Source organism: Clytia hemisphaerica, unplaced genomic scaffold (assembly GCF_902728285.1).
Source record: "Clytia hemisphaerica strain Z4C2 unplaced genomic scaffold, Clytia hemisphaerica genome assembly, whole genome shotgun sequence".
In the NCBI taxonomy this organism is placed as follows: Eukaryota; Metazoa; Cnidaria; class Hydrozoa; order Leptothecata; family Clytiidae; genus Clytia; species Clytia hemisphaerica.
In genome coordinates, this window is record NW_027104594.1 from 2,625,182 (window position 1) to 2,641,718 (window position 16,537).

Here is a 16,537-nt window from a genome sequence, read left to right on the forward strand (position 1 = left end):
TTTCCATAATGGCGGATTTTAGATTTTCAACCCTTTTTAGCCCTCTTGCTTTAAAAATTTCTTTTTGGAACTTTATAAACATAGACATATTATATACCAATCGATCACAAATTTTATGCTGATTAAGAAAAATGTCAGATAACCATGGTCTGAAAATTTCGTTATCTGGAGATATGAAGCACTTTCGATTTTGATTTTTTGAAATGACTACTTTTGGTTCCAAATTTGCGTGGCTGTAACATTTGATTGGCTTACTTGATTTACTTGAAATTTTCGGAGGGTCTTGCTACCGTTCAAATAATAAAATTCAGGAAAATTTATTTTTCTACATGAATTTCGAAATTCATAATGGCGGATTCAAAACTTTCTTTCGTCACATGGGCTCTTAGGCTCTGCTAGCCTAAGAAAAAGATTTTTGAGCTTAAAACCCTGCATATCATATACCAATCGATCAGAAATTTTATGCTGATTAAGAAAAAGGTCAGAACCATGGTTTGCTATCTCGAGCTATGAAGTACTTTCGTTTTCAAAACTCAGACCATGGTTCTCAGGTAAATTAATGCGTGTCTAAATTTTCGTTAATTTTTCGGAGGCATGACATTTTTCTTAATCAGCATAAATTTGTGATCGATTGGTATATAATATGTCTATGTTTAAAGTTAAAAAAATTTTTTTTTCAAGCAAGAGGGCTAAAAAGGGTTGAAAATCTAAAATCCGCCATTATGGAAATTTGTGCCTGATCCAAATAACGCCACACACGTTTTCTGACTTTTCAAGGACTATACTTTCGTGAACAAAAGAAAAAATGACTATACGCCGATGTGCATACGAGACCTAACTGAGCCCCTAGAGTAACTGTAAAAAGAATCAAAGATGAAGAGCAAATATTACCTTATTAATGTCTAGCAGACTGTATCAGTATGCAGTTTACTATTTACGAATTCCCCAGAAACCTCCAAGTGTAATTGAAGTGAGTTTCTTTCGAAAGAAATCTTTTACATGATCCCCAAATGTATAACAGTAATTACTAAACTATTAATTATTAAAATGTCACTTTAATTGAATCAAAATAATGACAGACTTTATGTTATGATTCTCTATCACTGACTCTTTTTAAAAAGCATTGATGATATTTTTTAGTTGTGTTTTCTACGACGGGAATAAAAATATCAATTTTGAACTTCATCCAAGATCTTGGATGGTCGTCATGGTTACTTTTGTCTTCGTTGATTGCGCGCTGAATAGAATCTCGATTCGTCGGCACAGCGTTGATATATGATTTCGACCTGTGCTTTTCACGGTACGCATATACCGAACACCCATTATGCCTAAGTATCCCCCTCCCAGCTGGCACGCAAGGTTGTTTTAACGTTCAAATAACGTTCTTTGGACGTTATTTGACATTGTGTGCTATGCGGTCTGTGAATAATCAAACATCTTTGCAAGTAATGTTTCTATTTTCTACACCCTAAAAGCGTTGTATGAAATATGAACTATGAATAAATTTGACAGTCTTTTGACAACTGATTTACAGTTTGAGAAATGTTAACGCGAATTTGATTCATAATTTATTGACACTCTTACCTGTCCCACAAATGTCTGTAGTCTGTGTCAAGGACTTGTCTGGACCATAGATGTATAAAGCCCGAAGGGCTAGATGTAAAGCTTTTGCTGAAAAGTGTGCCGTGGTTAGATAGGAAATCCTACCTAAGTCATACGTGACATTACAATAGAATTTCAGCGATTGAGCAATCAGAAACTTCGCGGATTTTTTGAAAATAATAGCAACAATATTTTTTTCCGATATTGACTTTTTTTTTGCCTGCGATGGCTTAAAGCCCGACATCTAGCCCTTCGGGCTTTATAAATGTATGGTCTGGACCATCTTCATAGGCCATTTCACAGTCGAAATGAATCCTGGGTAATCAGGACTTGTTGTGCTCTAGTAACGACTTCCGGTTGGCTCGAGGCAAAAATCTTCAAAATTGTTCAAAACTTTGGACCCTTAGTAAGTGATCGGTAGCACGCAGTGGTCCCGATTACCAATTATGCTTTGCGACTAAATGTATTTATTTATTGAGCGTTCCGCAAAATAGCTTTAGATAGATTGTTCCGCAATATATGTGTATTTTGAGCGTTCCGCAAAATAGTCGTCAGTGTTCCGCTGAATAGCCTCTTACACGTGTTACTTATTCGGCTGTCTGAATTCAGTCTTCACAAGTCGTTAGTTGCCCCCCCCCTCCCACCCAGAGTACACTTTCTTTTACAATTTTAAATTTAACACGCAGTTAATTAAAACATGCACCCCCTTCTCACCGACCAACTGGAACTCCTTCCCACTGAAAAAATTGGTCAAAATATCGTCCCCGGTGGAAAATTATCCCCCAATTTTTATCCCCACTGAAAATAATCAATTGAACCAATCCTCACTGCAAAATATTATACTATTTTTCCCATCCCCCACTGAATTTTCTGACTTAAATAAAATTGAAATCCTCAGCCATAAAAAATATGGAAATATCGATCCCCATCGAGTCTTAGTCCATCATTTTTATCCCCACTGGCTGAAAAAATTCTACCAGGTCTGTTAGAAGGGGTTGTAAACATCTTATTTTATGACTGGTCATTCCTAGTTCCAAGTTGATTAAAGTGTGTAGTTAAGTAATGTTAAGCATTATGATATTAATATGACACAAAATGGTTTTGTGTACATCAGTGTTTCTCCTGGGAGAGCCTGGTTAATAGAAGAATATTCACGGTGAGATCGACCAAAAACTTAGGAATATTTTAAGAATATTACCATCATGGATTGTTGCAGCTAAGAATGCCATTTTTGGACCAGTATAATCACGTATAATGCCAATTAATCACCCAACAAGGTCCAGAACTTTCGCAGAAATTCCATTTTTTTGCTTCAGTACCTGAGAATATCTTATTTGTAATATTTCAGGAAATGATTTTCCCCAAGAAGTTAAAAATGTAAATAAGGAAGTGGAAAAACACTATGAAAAAAACGTGTATGCGAGGGAAAATAAGAAGAAGTTTTTCGCATCCCAAAAAGCAGCGTGTTTTTTTTAATCAAAATACTTTACAATTTTCTAACTTCATATTAAACTGGAAATTCTACACGACATTACGTTAAAAAAAACTACGGACAAAATGTATCATTTTCAAGTATTTTGTAGGGTCTACTTACATCACTCCAAAGACACTTGTTTTCATATTGTATTGGTATACAGTGATAATAATATTTGTTTGGAAAGATTTGCAAAATATATTTTAAATTGGAACTAAATGAAGATGATACTGCAAATCCCTTTAATTTGACATGGTTTTCCCGTTTGTTTCTTTTTTTGGATATATTAACATACTGTTTTTGAATCAAAAATGATATTCTCAATTGAAGATTTCTGGTTACCTTATTGACCCTTTTTACGGCGGCCCATGCTTGCGTTATTTTTTCGTCTTCGTTGCTGGCCTGCTGGTGTAAGGAATTAAAATTAGGGCCGGGCTATCAAAACACAGAAAGGCTTTGCGGGCTTTAAAACACAAAATTTCTTACAAAATCACACAAAAACACTCACAAAATGGTGAAAGTAAGAATATTATTATAGTAATAAATAACATTTTTTGGCTTCAAATTCCAAAAGTAAAGAACACCTAAAGGCTTAAATATTTTGGGTGTCGGCGAATGAAATCGCACAAAATACAATTTATTTTCTTAGGCCAGTGAAATTCGTCGTCAGATGGGCCCGGTAAGAAACAGAAAAATAAATAAGAACACTTTTTCTTTGAAGTTTTAAAGGTTTGTGCAGCTGTCTTTATCAAGCGTGTTCGCGAAAAGATAGGAATTTTGCAATAGATTCTTGGCGACTTTTTTTCGATTTCTGTTACACGTTACCTGATTTATTTGCCAAAATAATTTTCAAGAAAAATGAAAAAAGATAAAGAAATTTATAGAGCAAATAGTTTTTCCTAGTATGGTCTATTTAGATTTGATCGGATCCGTTTAATGTCACGCGCGCGAACTATCAGATTACTTCTTGTCCGAAAAACACGCCCTTCTCACAGACTTTAAAAGGATTTTTCAGCCATTTTGGGTAAAAATAACAGATTGATACTCTATGGGAATTGATACCACCGTGTTTTTATAGCTGGATTTGAATTCCATTGTTTTTTAGTCAGACAATTCATTGTAAATGGAAGTGAGGATTTGTTTATTTGATTATTTTCAGCGGGGACAAAAGTTGGAGTATACTTTTCCACTGGAGATGATATTTTGGCCAATTTTTTCAGTGGAAGCATGTAGACTGGCACGCTAGTCGTGCTGGAACGATATCACGGTTAATCATCAGCCTCTCACCAACTTTTTCACTGACATGAATAATTAACAGAGTAGTTTACTAGTCTAAGTGGAGGGGGCCCCAACGCGTCTGTAAGAAGTAGGGGCATCGAATTTTCGGATCTACTCGAAACTGTATCTTGAAGCACATAATTACGAGTCGGGTGGCTGCTAAGAAATACCTCTTACACCGTTACGTCTAATTAGTGACCAGAATTTTCTGGAAGTGCCTTTCAAGAAATTTAAAACAAAATTTGAATTTAAGTTGATCCATTTTAGATGATAAAGAGTGAAATCGTAATTTGAATATCTTCTTATTTGTGAATTTTCCCCGCGTGTTGATTTTGAATTTCTGATTTTTTTATATCTAGTATGACTCGTCTTGTAGACAGGCTAACAGTACATGACCCAATTTTAAGTGATATGTGTACAGACAGTCCTAAGTTATATAACAAGGGCATTTTAAAACTGTATTCTTCTGTGAGTCAAGATTCATTGTTCAGAGTCTAAGGGCTACTTAGACTACACAATATATTGACGAACAATTTTCGACAATATGGTTTGCGGACCATAATGTACGAAGTAAACAACAGGTACTCTATTATAAAAAGGAGTTTTCTTTCTGTAAACAATCCCCCTTTATTGTTGGAATATTGCAAATCGAGCTGACGATATATTGCGGACACCTTTTCAATATATTGCCGACATTCAGCAATATATCATCAATATATTGCCTGACAATATATTGTGTAGTGTATGTAGCCCTTAAGAGTAGATCAGCGAAGATGAACAATAAGTTAGTTGCGTGGGCTTGGAAATTGAATACATGATACAAGAATTCTAAATTTAAATTTAATTCTAGCCCTTATGTTATTTTTTAACAAGCAAACATAATGGTATCTTATTTTTATGAAATTGAGACATTATGACGGAAGAAATCTTTTTCTTTTCTCCAATTTTCAAAACTATTTTTTTAGATTGATTTAAAATTTTGTACCTGATGGTGGTTAACTTTTATCAGTTTTATCAATTAGTAACTTTTTAGTCAGGATAGTAGGTTAGAATTTTGAAATTTGTGCCTTTAAAGTAGTAGAAGAAGACACCTTTTACAACCATGGTCGAAATGTAACGTTTTAATGTTTGTCAGAAATGGCGACTTCACTATTTCCATTTTACTGCAATGCACTCGGCACTCGATTAAAAAAATACCCCAAAAATAGTCTTTTAAAATCGGACTATTTGTATGCAAAATATGGTCAGATTTTCTAAATTTTACACCCTTACAGTGCAATTTTCCTCATTTTTGCCCATTTTGACCTTTACAGTGCACTTTGGAAAGCTTTGAAAAAGTACCTAAGGGTTGCACGTACGGTAAGTCATCTACCTTTGAGTGCTCCCGGGGGTAAATATTTAAGGGTCAGGCTAGGGATATCAGTTTCCTCTCTTGCAAAATACTTGGTAGATTTCATCCTCGATTGTGGGTTGACTTATTAGAATTCAAATTAACACCTCAGTAATTTGTAGGGTATCAGCATTTCACTATTTCTGCAATATTTACGCAAATCATTTACAAAAACTCTTGTAAGTACTTAAAAGTGTGTAACTACTAATTGTTTTGTTGTTCAATTTGTTTGAAAGATTTTAGGTGCGAGGTTTTTTGATCTAGAAATGCGAGGGTTTTCTGAGCTTAGTTTGCTTAATTAATCAAACTTTTTTCGTTCAAGCTGACTACTGAACATTGAAATGACGTTGTGATAGTTGCGTGTTTTGAGGGCTTAGTTTGTTTAGTGTTAGGCTATTCCAACTGGCCAGTATCATATTTCAAGGGAACGTTGTGAATATAAAGGAAGATTTTTTGTCGTTTTATGTTCATTACAAAATATCATGATTGATCCTTTGCAAGAAGCTTCCAAGCGGTGTGCGTGATGGCGTGATTGGGACTTTTTGTAGCGTGATTACGTGATTTGGAAATTCTGTTTCGTAATTGCGTGATTAGAGCTCAAAACGTGATCGTGATTTCAAAAATTTGTGATACGTGATTTGACTTGCAATATTTGTTATAAATTGTTTGTTACATATTGCTTATAGTGGACCGAATAAATTGATGTTTCATTCGGATATTAGTAAGTAAGTTTGCGACCACAATAAAGGGTGACCATAAGCCATAAGGCTCTGTTTTCGTCAGCTGTCTACCTGAGGGTATGTAGGGGAGGGTGCAACTCTTTTCCCTGGACTTCTCAAATTACCCTTTATCCTTCTCTTAATTACTGAGCATAAGTCAGAGAGCCAGGTAACATTTTAGGATCTTTGGTATGACTCGGCTGGGGTTTGAATCCCCCAACTTTGAGCACCGTAGCCTAGATGATACTAGCGAGTTTATGTATTCGAGATAAATCGGTATAAAGCAAAGCTGACATGGGGTCGAAATCGCCGTCCACTTTGCTCGACGACGGTAAAAACACCAAGATACCGTCGTCTGTTTAGGTGAGCAAAGGCGATATAGAGCCGTTCATCAACTATCGACTTTGTTTTGTATTGATTTCACTTACCGTCGCCCTCGATATCCTCCGATACATAAACTCGGTACTATCGTCCGTTAGAGGGCCAGTAAACGCGGAAAAATATATATGCGTAGAGTCAGGACGTCAGGGCGTTTGGAAAAAAACTGTAATCATCACCGCCACTGCTTACTTCACCCCAGGATAAACACCGTTTTCAAATTTGTCCCACCTCCTAAACTATTCCCTTTTTTAACGATCTGGTATAAACGATCTAACCGTAGCCGAATGCTCTACCTTCGTGCTACGGCCGCTGGATAGTACAGGAGAGATATTAGAACATCACTATAACCCTTGTGATGAAAAAAAAAAATAGGACTTGTCACTTCCACAACTAATATAATATTTCGTATTTGCGATATCCTGTTGTTACCTTTGTCCTGTTTCAACCTATTTTTGTTCAATTGTAGCCCTCAAAATGAATTTTCATAAAGTCATGATTTTATTTTTGGATATTTTTGCACCATTTAAATGACTTGAAGTGAGAAATTGATGATATTTCAACGCCTTCTCCTTCTATCTTCATCATCATAATACATAGTCATGATTCCCTATTTTCCTCCCCCTCTATTGGTTGATTCATATGCACGTGACTTTCGAACTGAAATATGATTTGTCATTCATTGTCACGTGATTTTAGAGTTGAAATGTGATTGGCCCAATTAAGGGATTAGGATACTTGAAGCAGGGATTGAAGTGGATAAGAAAGTGTAAAGATTATCATTGAGTTAAAATTCTTATTTGGGACAGTTCAGTAAAATATGATCGATAATTTCGAAATATACATATTTTTTTTATTCAAGTTCGACTGTTCTTATACTTTAGATTTGAATGTTCTTAAATTGTTCTTAATATATCTACAGTTGACGCTCTCTAATTCGACTTTGAAGGGTAATTAGATTTTTATCGAATAAAGGAGCGTATCGAATAGTAGAGCGTCATTTATGAGAGTTCCTTGCTGACAGTGACTTTCAATATTATCGAGTAATGAAGCGTATCGAATAGTAAAACGTCAAATTAGAGAGCATCAATCTATTTTATTCACTTATCGATTTGTTAAGGACTTAAATTCGAGATTTTCTCAGCCATTTCCGGAGCTGAGGTGAGAATTGTTCTTAATTTGTTCATATAGGTTTTGATCATGTTCTTAAAATTGTTCTCAAAAGGTTTACCTAGCAGTGGCTAGTAAAATAATCTTTTCGGCCTTTACTTTTCCCGCAGACACTAACCTTCCTATAATTTCCTTTTCAGAATCATTTAAACTAGAACATTATGTCGTTAGTATTCATCCTAGTTTTGATAGCTGCAATACAAAACCATGCTGAAATTATTGAACCGCAGAATAAGAAAACATTCGAAAGAAAGATCAACACCACGCCTTCATATGGAGTGCCGTATGCTTACAAAATCAACACAACATCATCAGACGATGCGCCAAATTCTAATAAAAGTAACGTTATACTCAATGGTGGGCCATGCCAACGAAAACCGCCATCCGCCAAAGACAGTGTATTCATCACTATCTTTAGTCTCATTTTCATCGTTGGGGTTACTGGAAATATCGTTGCTATAGTAATCATTGTATTATCCAAACGACTAAATTCCATGCCTACAAACCTCTTCGTGGTAGCGTTAGCTGTATGTGATATTGGTGCTATTACTTTTGTGATTCCTATTCGGATTGATAATTTATTCCATTCGCATAATTTTTGCTTCAATGCGCATGTCTGCCGTATGTTTACCTTCACAGAGCTGTTATTCCATTCTGCCTCAATATCTCATTTGTTCGTTATCGCAATCGAACGTTTCGTTGCTGTTAACTACCCTTTTGTTTATCAACGTGTTATGAATAGGACTTTCACCATTATGTTGAGTTTGTATACATGGTGTTACGCCCTAGTTTGGGCGTGTCTTTCACAATTCAATTGGGAAGATCCGTCAAATCGTTCTACATGGTTTTACGAAGATTCAAGAACAAAATTATGTCTTGTGCGTAACCGTATTTACTTTAATGTATCTCTCATTATGGTGTATATACTACCTTTGGCGGTGATGGGTGGTCTCTATCTAAGCATTTTAAGAGTCGCTTTAAAACAGGCACGTATTATTGAATCACTGTCTGTACACAGAGACCAAAGTGTTAAGAAGCAACGTCGTGAGGTCAGGGCTACAAAAACATTAGCTATCATTTACGGTGCTTTTACTGTTTGCTGGTTACCAGTCTCTCTGATCAGTTTAACGGTTCAATGGGTGCCTCATAAATACCGAGAATTTAGAACAGACTTTCCAAAGTTATCAGAAGTCATATTTGCACTGTTCATTGAAGTCTTACCAACATTGAATTCAAGTTTGAATCCATTTCTATATTTATTCTTTAATAAGAAAGTTCGACAAGAAATGCAATCATATTATGAACGGTTTCGAAATATTTCACCTACTTTTCAAATGGACTCGGACAGTTCTATTGGACAGGTGGCCATACGTTCGAAATACCTTGGTGATAATTCAAAACTTTCAACCAACTTTGAATCGAACAGTAATCATAACCAATCAACAACTAAACCCACCGAGGAGCAAAATAGACAGAACATTGATGAACTGAATCCAGGGCGAACAAGCTCTGTACGTTTGTGACAATGGAAAGAATTCATACAGTTGACGCTCTCTAATTCGATTTTGAAGGGTGATTGGATTTACATCGAATAGTTGAGAATCGTTTATAATTTGATGGTGACTTCCAATATTATGGAATAACAGAGCGTATCGAATAGTAGAACGTCGAATTAGAGAGCATCAACTGTATATCCAACAGTATTGTCTATCTGTTGTTCATTTAACATCTTTTTAACTTTAGAAGAAAAACATTCAAACAACATTTTGTGTTAACTGGTATGCGACATAATCATGAGTCTATAATAAAGACTGATTTTATATTTTTGACTGTATGAATATTTTTCAGTTCACTTTTTAAAAGAATTTACTACAAATTAGACAATACTTCGAGAGTTTATTCATTTTGTCTATTTTTCTTTATTGTGTTACACTCACGATTACCTAGACACACAAAAATAAAACGTTATACGCTTTCAACGAAGGCTTTTTGCTTTTCTGTCAGAACCATTTTTAACTTCCCTGTCTCCTCTTCTTGATATAGAACTGGAATGATTTTTCAAGATAGAAATTTTTTTTTTACAAGATTTAAGAAATCCAGAGGGGATCGCTTTGAAGCGGAAATTTTTACATTGAATTTTGCTGAATGGGGATAAAATCAAAGTCAAATTCGGTGCTGAAATCTTAGGGTATTTTTTCCCACCGGGGAAGAAATTTAGCTAAATTTTCTAGCGAGACTATCTAGGGGTTATATGATAAATATTTCTTTCTTTCAAAAACAAAGATTTCTTTCGAAAACAAGATTTTAGCGAAAACAAAATTCGCAATTCGAATGTTTGTTGTTGTTTGGGTCAGAAAAAGGGAACATACTTTTCCATTTTTTTTTCTTGTGTATATAATAATATTTTGTCATCTTCAGACATAATTATTTGAGGAATGATCTAACAAACGTTTTTTTTACAGAGGGCTAGCAAACTTTCCCAGAGAGGCTCGGCTTTTTCGTGATTTTCAGCATAGTATAAGAAAGCATGAAAATATGTGAATTCATGGGTGGGTTTGGATCCAAAGCTAAGAATACCGTAAGAATATTTCAGGATGATTTTTCCCAAAAAGTTAGGAATATTCATAGATGAAATGGAAAAACACCATTCTCATAAATACATTGTTTCATTATGTTTCTATTTCTGCACATCTTCGATTAAGGTGGGGGACGTAAGGTATTTAGGAATTGCGGAAATCGACTCTTTTTTCTTGGGAATTTCGGAAATCAGGCAAAATTCTTTCGGTAGTTTGGAATACTGAAATTGTTTCGGTATCGGAAATCCATGAATTTTTGCTTCGGAATTTCGGTATTATAAAGTTTTTATCCCCCTTTTTCGGAATTCATACATGAAAAATCAAATTAGATAAAAAATTAGTCAAAACGAGGAAAAATACCTAAAAAATTGGTATCAGAATTGCAAGTATCTTTTTACGGAATCTTGCAAATTTTATCAAAATTATTCGGTATTTCGGAAATCGCAAACCCCATTAAGCGTTATGCATTAGTGCGCATGATCTTTGTGGTACTTCACAAATCACATTCCTCCATTTTGCCAGTCACTTCGCAATCCAAGCTTGCACTACTTGTCAAAAAGCAACGTACATTGATGTCAATAACCTCTAAATAACATTAAATGAACGTTGGATGGATGTTATGTATCATCATGGATCCCTTGGATCCCTGCTTTGTTGTTTGTGGTTCAGCCTGGTACTAAAAGAAAAGGAAGATAGGAATGATTCTTCAATGAATTTATTTCTTCACTGTGAAATATTTCTTACACCTACACCCCTGTCCAATTTTAATTCAGCTTTTACAAAATCATACCAGACTAAACAAGTAAAAGTTTAGAACCGTACCGCCTGTGTACCGTTTTGTATAAGATTCCAATTTCCACACTAAGATTCCTTTGCCACATCACCAGGACAGTTTCGTGAGCAAATATAAGATTTTCCTCCATACCTTAAAAAATAAATCCTTTCCAATCTTATGGAATCTTATACAAAACGACGGTATCCGTAAAAAGCAAAAAGTTTTTTTGTAAGAACAAGCTTTATAAGTTCATAAGGCTTCAGTTTCCAAAACATTAATAGTGAGGTCTGTTAGCATAAAAATACTTCAGATGGTGATTAAATAAAACATGAAATTTGGTCAATTTGTACCAAAATTACGAGGTTTTTAATTTTTGCTTGGAAAGGCTTATGATGACGTCATCAAAAAACTTTCAACCTCCATAACTTTTGATAGGAAGATTTTCAAGGCATGTTTTATACCTCAATTTTTATCAGCATTTCATGCTCTTTCCGCTAGAACCATCAGATTTTGAATATTTTCAAAAAAATAATTTTTTGCCCAGCCACCTGATGACGTCATCTGGCAGGTGGCCAGAGGTGGCAAAATTTGGTGTTACTGTTTAAAATTAAGTTTTAGACCCTCTATGGATCATCTGTGCCAAATTTAATGCTTTAATCACCATCTGAAGTATTCTTACGTTTTTATGTGCTACCTGACCTCACTATAAGAATAAGTTAAGAACATCTTAAGGCTTTGTGGACTCTAGAACAACCGATCCCTTAAAAAATGGACATCTTTATTCACAAAAATGTCGAAAATAGGAACATGTTAAGGACTTTTTTATAGGCTTAAAACTCAAAAGTTAAGAACGACCGAAGACTTCAAAATTTTTGAATGTTCTTATAAAAAAGTGTGTATGTGTTAAAAGCAATATATTAAAAGATTTTAAATCAAAACTTCCTTACCAGGCATACATTTACAACAACCAGTTTTCTCGCTCGTCAATTTCAGATATTCTCCCTGTATATAAAATGAAAACAATATTGAACTAGTCTGAATCGCAGACCTCTACAAAACCCCAGATAGTATAAGGAACACGAATAAAAATTAGTGGATGCCAGCAGCCTAATATTGAACATGACCGGTGTAGATAGCTTGGTCCCTGTCTTTAGTAGCCAAGAAGAATCTTTTAGTAAAAGAGGATAAGATGAAAGGGCGTAAATGGGCTTTTCCAGAAAAAAAAATTACCCCCACTGTTGAGGATATTGATTTTTGGAAGTATCAAACCCCCTGGATATCCTACTTTATTAGTAAAGACCCCCTGGATATCTACTCTTAAAAATATGCTCAACCCCCTGCCCCCTGAATATCTTCTCTTATAAAGATGCTTACCCCCTGGATATCGTATTTTTTAATTGAAAAGACACTTCACCCCTGGATATCCACTTCATTGTAGATATTTAACCCCCTGGATATTCACTTTTGAACAAAAATCGTTAACTCCCTGGATATCCGATATCCTCAATAGGGGGGGGGGTACGATCTATTTTTGGAAACGCCCAATGCCAACTGAAGATTAATAGTCTTTTGTGTGTGTTGTATTTATGGTGATCTCCAATTTTTTAAATTTCTATGCGATTGTGCTGTTCGCACTGAAGGGTCTGGTAAGCAACAAATGTCAGTAAAAAATACTCTTTGAAAATTTCCTTTTAGTGGTCCTTGTCAAACTCAAATTATAATTCACAACTGTTTGGTGGCTCCTTAGAAGTTTTTTGTATCCAAAGATAATATACGGCAGTATGATTTTCGATCTAAAAATTTGGTCTCAAGAGAAAGCATGAACTTTAATATTGTCTGTTTGAAGAAAACCTATTTGGTCTTTTGAAGATCAAATTAGAAAGATTTAACACTTACATCACCGCAAGGGCTTGCCTCTGGACAACTTCTAAACAAGATGATACCAATGATTATACAAAGTGCTTTGTGGCAATCGTCTGGTGACCAGGGTCCCATTTCAAGCTAGAATGGTGCATGGAAAATGTAAATCGACGATACAGGACTCTTGATGATAAGTTGGATTTTAAAAGCAATATTAGAAAGTATTAGAGCCCCCTTACCCCAACTGTACCTCATTAAAATTTCTTCATCACTCTGTTGTCAAACCAACATTAATTTTGAAGCCCGTTATGTTTCCATTTCAATTCCCTTATTTCGCGTTTGGATGATCCTGATAACCAGGAGTTCTGATAGCGTTCAAAAAAGGTTATAATACGTCCATGGATCAATAAACTCAAAAAGTTGTGTGCTAGAGTATCAGTTTGAATAAAACAGATTGCAACTGTTGCTAAGAAACCTACCATGTGGACAGCTTGTTCTTCATCTAGACATGGATTATCTTTCGTTGAACTGATTTCTGCTCGTTTCCATACCTCCGTATGATGTCCTTTGTGTAAGCCACTGTATAATAGAACTGATGGTGGCGACCTGCCTGTAAAAAGTAGCATAACTTGCTTTGAAATTCTCCTATCAAATCTCTAAGTTTGGACCATTGACTTCTAAGTCCGAAAGGCTAGACTCATAACCTTTGGATGGGAAATGAAGCCACTTATTTTCCATCCAGAATACCCGCGCGTAGTTTTTACACAAACGCCGGATTGAAACTATAAAACTAATCTATCGCTAGATTTCAAATAATGTAGTCCTCCAAAACAAAGGAACCGCTACAATCATAGTCGATATCTATTGAGAATTAAGCTAATTTCCTCGTTTTTCGATATTTGGAGTTCGGGCGAGAAAGTCGATTTTGGGCCATCTCTCAAATGTAATCGGATATTTCAATTTGGGTCGGGATTATTTTATAGACCTCCAGGCTATATTATGAGCCTTATTGAACCATTTTTGAACATTTGGATCCTCAGATCCTAAGGTCCTGTTAAGTTTTAAGGCTCATGTTAAAACTCAGTGCTAAAACTCTACCTTTAGAGTACTTACAAATCGATTGTGGTTTCAAAACTCCACCGGGAGGTGGATTTCCCTTTTTTCTCAAATATTACGACCATGATTGTAGATATAATCCGTCTCCATGATTACGGCGCGTTCTACTTTCGGGCTTGAAACTCAATGGCTATAGTTTGGACAGCCCAAACTCAGATTATGAATTAAATTTGAAAGAAAGTTGACTGTCTAGAGTCAATTGCATTGCCCTTTCTGTACATGTCAGTGCAATGGCGATGCAATACCTTATTTCAATATTTTCAATCAATCGAGAATTTAAACATGATTGTGTCATGTATGAAAATAAGATCTTAATCACGAAATAAATTTGTTTGGAACTTGACTATTTCACAGCTCAAAACAAAAAAAAACACAATTTCATTCTTTCTCCTTTCTAGTCTAAAATCTTACTAAATCTTACCTGAATTCAGTGATGTGTCATTCCTTGATAAAACCTTGTTAAAAGCGAAAATATGGATAATAAATATGACCTGCTTTACCCACATTTTCGAAAATCTAATGCAGTACAATTCAACTAAGACAAACTTGCGTCTTCAATAAAAAATCCAAACAGTTTTTACGAGACAGGCAGATATTCACAACAATAAAAAGTTGCCCCTTTTGAGCATAATTTGATAACCTCAAACATGTTCAACAGTTTGTACAAACTGAGTGAGTTTGTACAAACTGAGTGAATATGTAATGTTTTTATTCACATGCATCATCAGCGCACACCGCCGGGGTATAAGGGTGCGGTCGAAAGGTTGCTTATGAATTATGATTGGCTTATCTTGTTCCCGCCCGTTGATTCGATTGCGACCATCACGTGATTTATAGTGTAGTCTCGACTTTATGGTGACTTAATGGGCGTTAAAGGGCGTTTAATGGGCGTTTTTGTCATAAAGCCTACTTTACACTTAGTTATACTTGAAATCATGCTTTCACAAAAAATGCAAAGATGGAAGTATGGAAGATGAAGTTTTTGGAGTTTTGCTTTTGGCTTCTGCCCCTATCTTTCGAAAACAACCGAGGCATGAAAATATAAATATTTTGTTTATTCAAGCCGGTTTTGTTGGAAGTGAAACATACTCTGTACTGTAGACCCATGCTTCTTTCTACCTACTTTCGCTTTCAACCATTTGTAATTAGGTTTCTAAACTTGGTGTCCCTTCCTTCGGGTAAATATATGTTTTGAATTGAATTGAATTGAATTTTCTAACTTCTTTTTCATCCAGCTCTATTTCCTATCTCCTGTTCTCTCTGGCAGGTGGTTGGGTTCCCTCAGTTGCAGGGGTCTTTGAAAGGGATCATTGAAGGTTTCCAGGAGGCTATATACTCAATAGCCAAAGCTAGCATCAATATTTATTTTCCATCCTCTTCTCTGTCTGTCTTTTTCTCACAAAATTTTACTTTCAAAGCACGTCAGGGTGTTCCACCCCCTCGCCTAAATAATTTCTAGAGGAACATTTTCATTCAAAATTTCCAGGAGGGGGGGGGGTTGGTGAAAGAGAATAGATATAGATAGACATCAATAATACCCCTGTAGCTATTTAATTATTTTTCTTTGGATTAGAAACACTTAGAAACTTGGTCATTGCATGCATATTGGTGATATTGATTCAGGGCTTGAAATAACGGTCGGACATCGGACATTGTCCGACCCAAATAGCTTCATGTCTGACCCAAAAATCATGATTTTCAAGCTAAAGCAAACCTGATTGGACATTTTGTCCGACCCAATTGAAATCGTTATTTCGAGCCTTGTTGATTGAGGACCCTGCCGACGCACCGGACTTAACGAACACCGGACACGCGAAAGTCAAATGAGAATTTTTTTTACCACCAGACAATCTCTACACCGGACTTAAGGAAGTCGGATGTCCGGTGTCGGTGAAGGCTATTTTTTCCCACCGGACAATAAAAACACACCGGACATGACAAGTCCCGTGCGTCCGGTGTTTCTTAATTTTTCGTTTCATAAATGTCCGGCGTCCAAAATTCCCTGCATGCAACACTGGACTTATTGCGTCCGGTGTAGCGAAAGGATACTTTTTGCCACCGGACAAATACACCGGACAGTCCGGTGCGTCGGCAGGGTCCTGTTGATTGCATTGGACCATGAAAAAGCCCAGAATATACATGACCTGAACTTGGCCCGCGCATGTTCGGGACATGTTCGGGACATAGACCTTTTCGCCT

General features: G+C 35.8%; 2 protein-coding genes across 2 annotated transcripts; one reads left to right on the plus strand and one right to left on the minus strand.

Moving 5' to 3' along the window:
• The first annotated feature begins 8,146 nt into the window (after nt 1–8,146).
• LOC136823862 (histamine H2 receptor-like) lies at nt 8,147–9,599 on the plus strand. The gene has a single exon (XM_067080019.1). The coding sequence runs from the start codon at nt 8,173–8,175 to the stop codon at nt 9,532–9,534; it is 1,362 nt and encodes a 453-aa protein (XP_066936120.1). The 5' UTR covers nt 8,147–8,172; the 3' UTR covers nt 9,535–9,599.
• A 1,561-nt stretch (nt 9,600–11,160) lies between these two features.
• LOC136823851 (uncharacterized) lies at nt 11,161–14,910 on the minus strand. The gene is made up of 5 exons (XM_067080012.1): nt 14,760–14,910; nt 13,702–13,832; nt 13,259–13,363; nt 12,310–12,364; nt 11,161–11,263 (listed from the first exon to the last, which is right to left on the minus strand). Exons 1-5 carry the CDS (start codon nt 14,842–14,844, stop codon nt 11,253–11,255), a joined length of 387 nt encoding a protein of 128 aa, XP_066936113.1. The 5' UTR covers nt 14,845–14,910; the 3' UTR covers nt 11,161–11,252.
• Nucleotides 14,911–16,537: the final 1,627 nt, after the last annotated feature.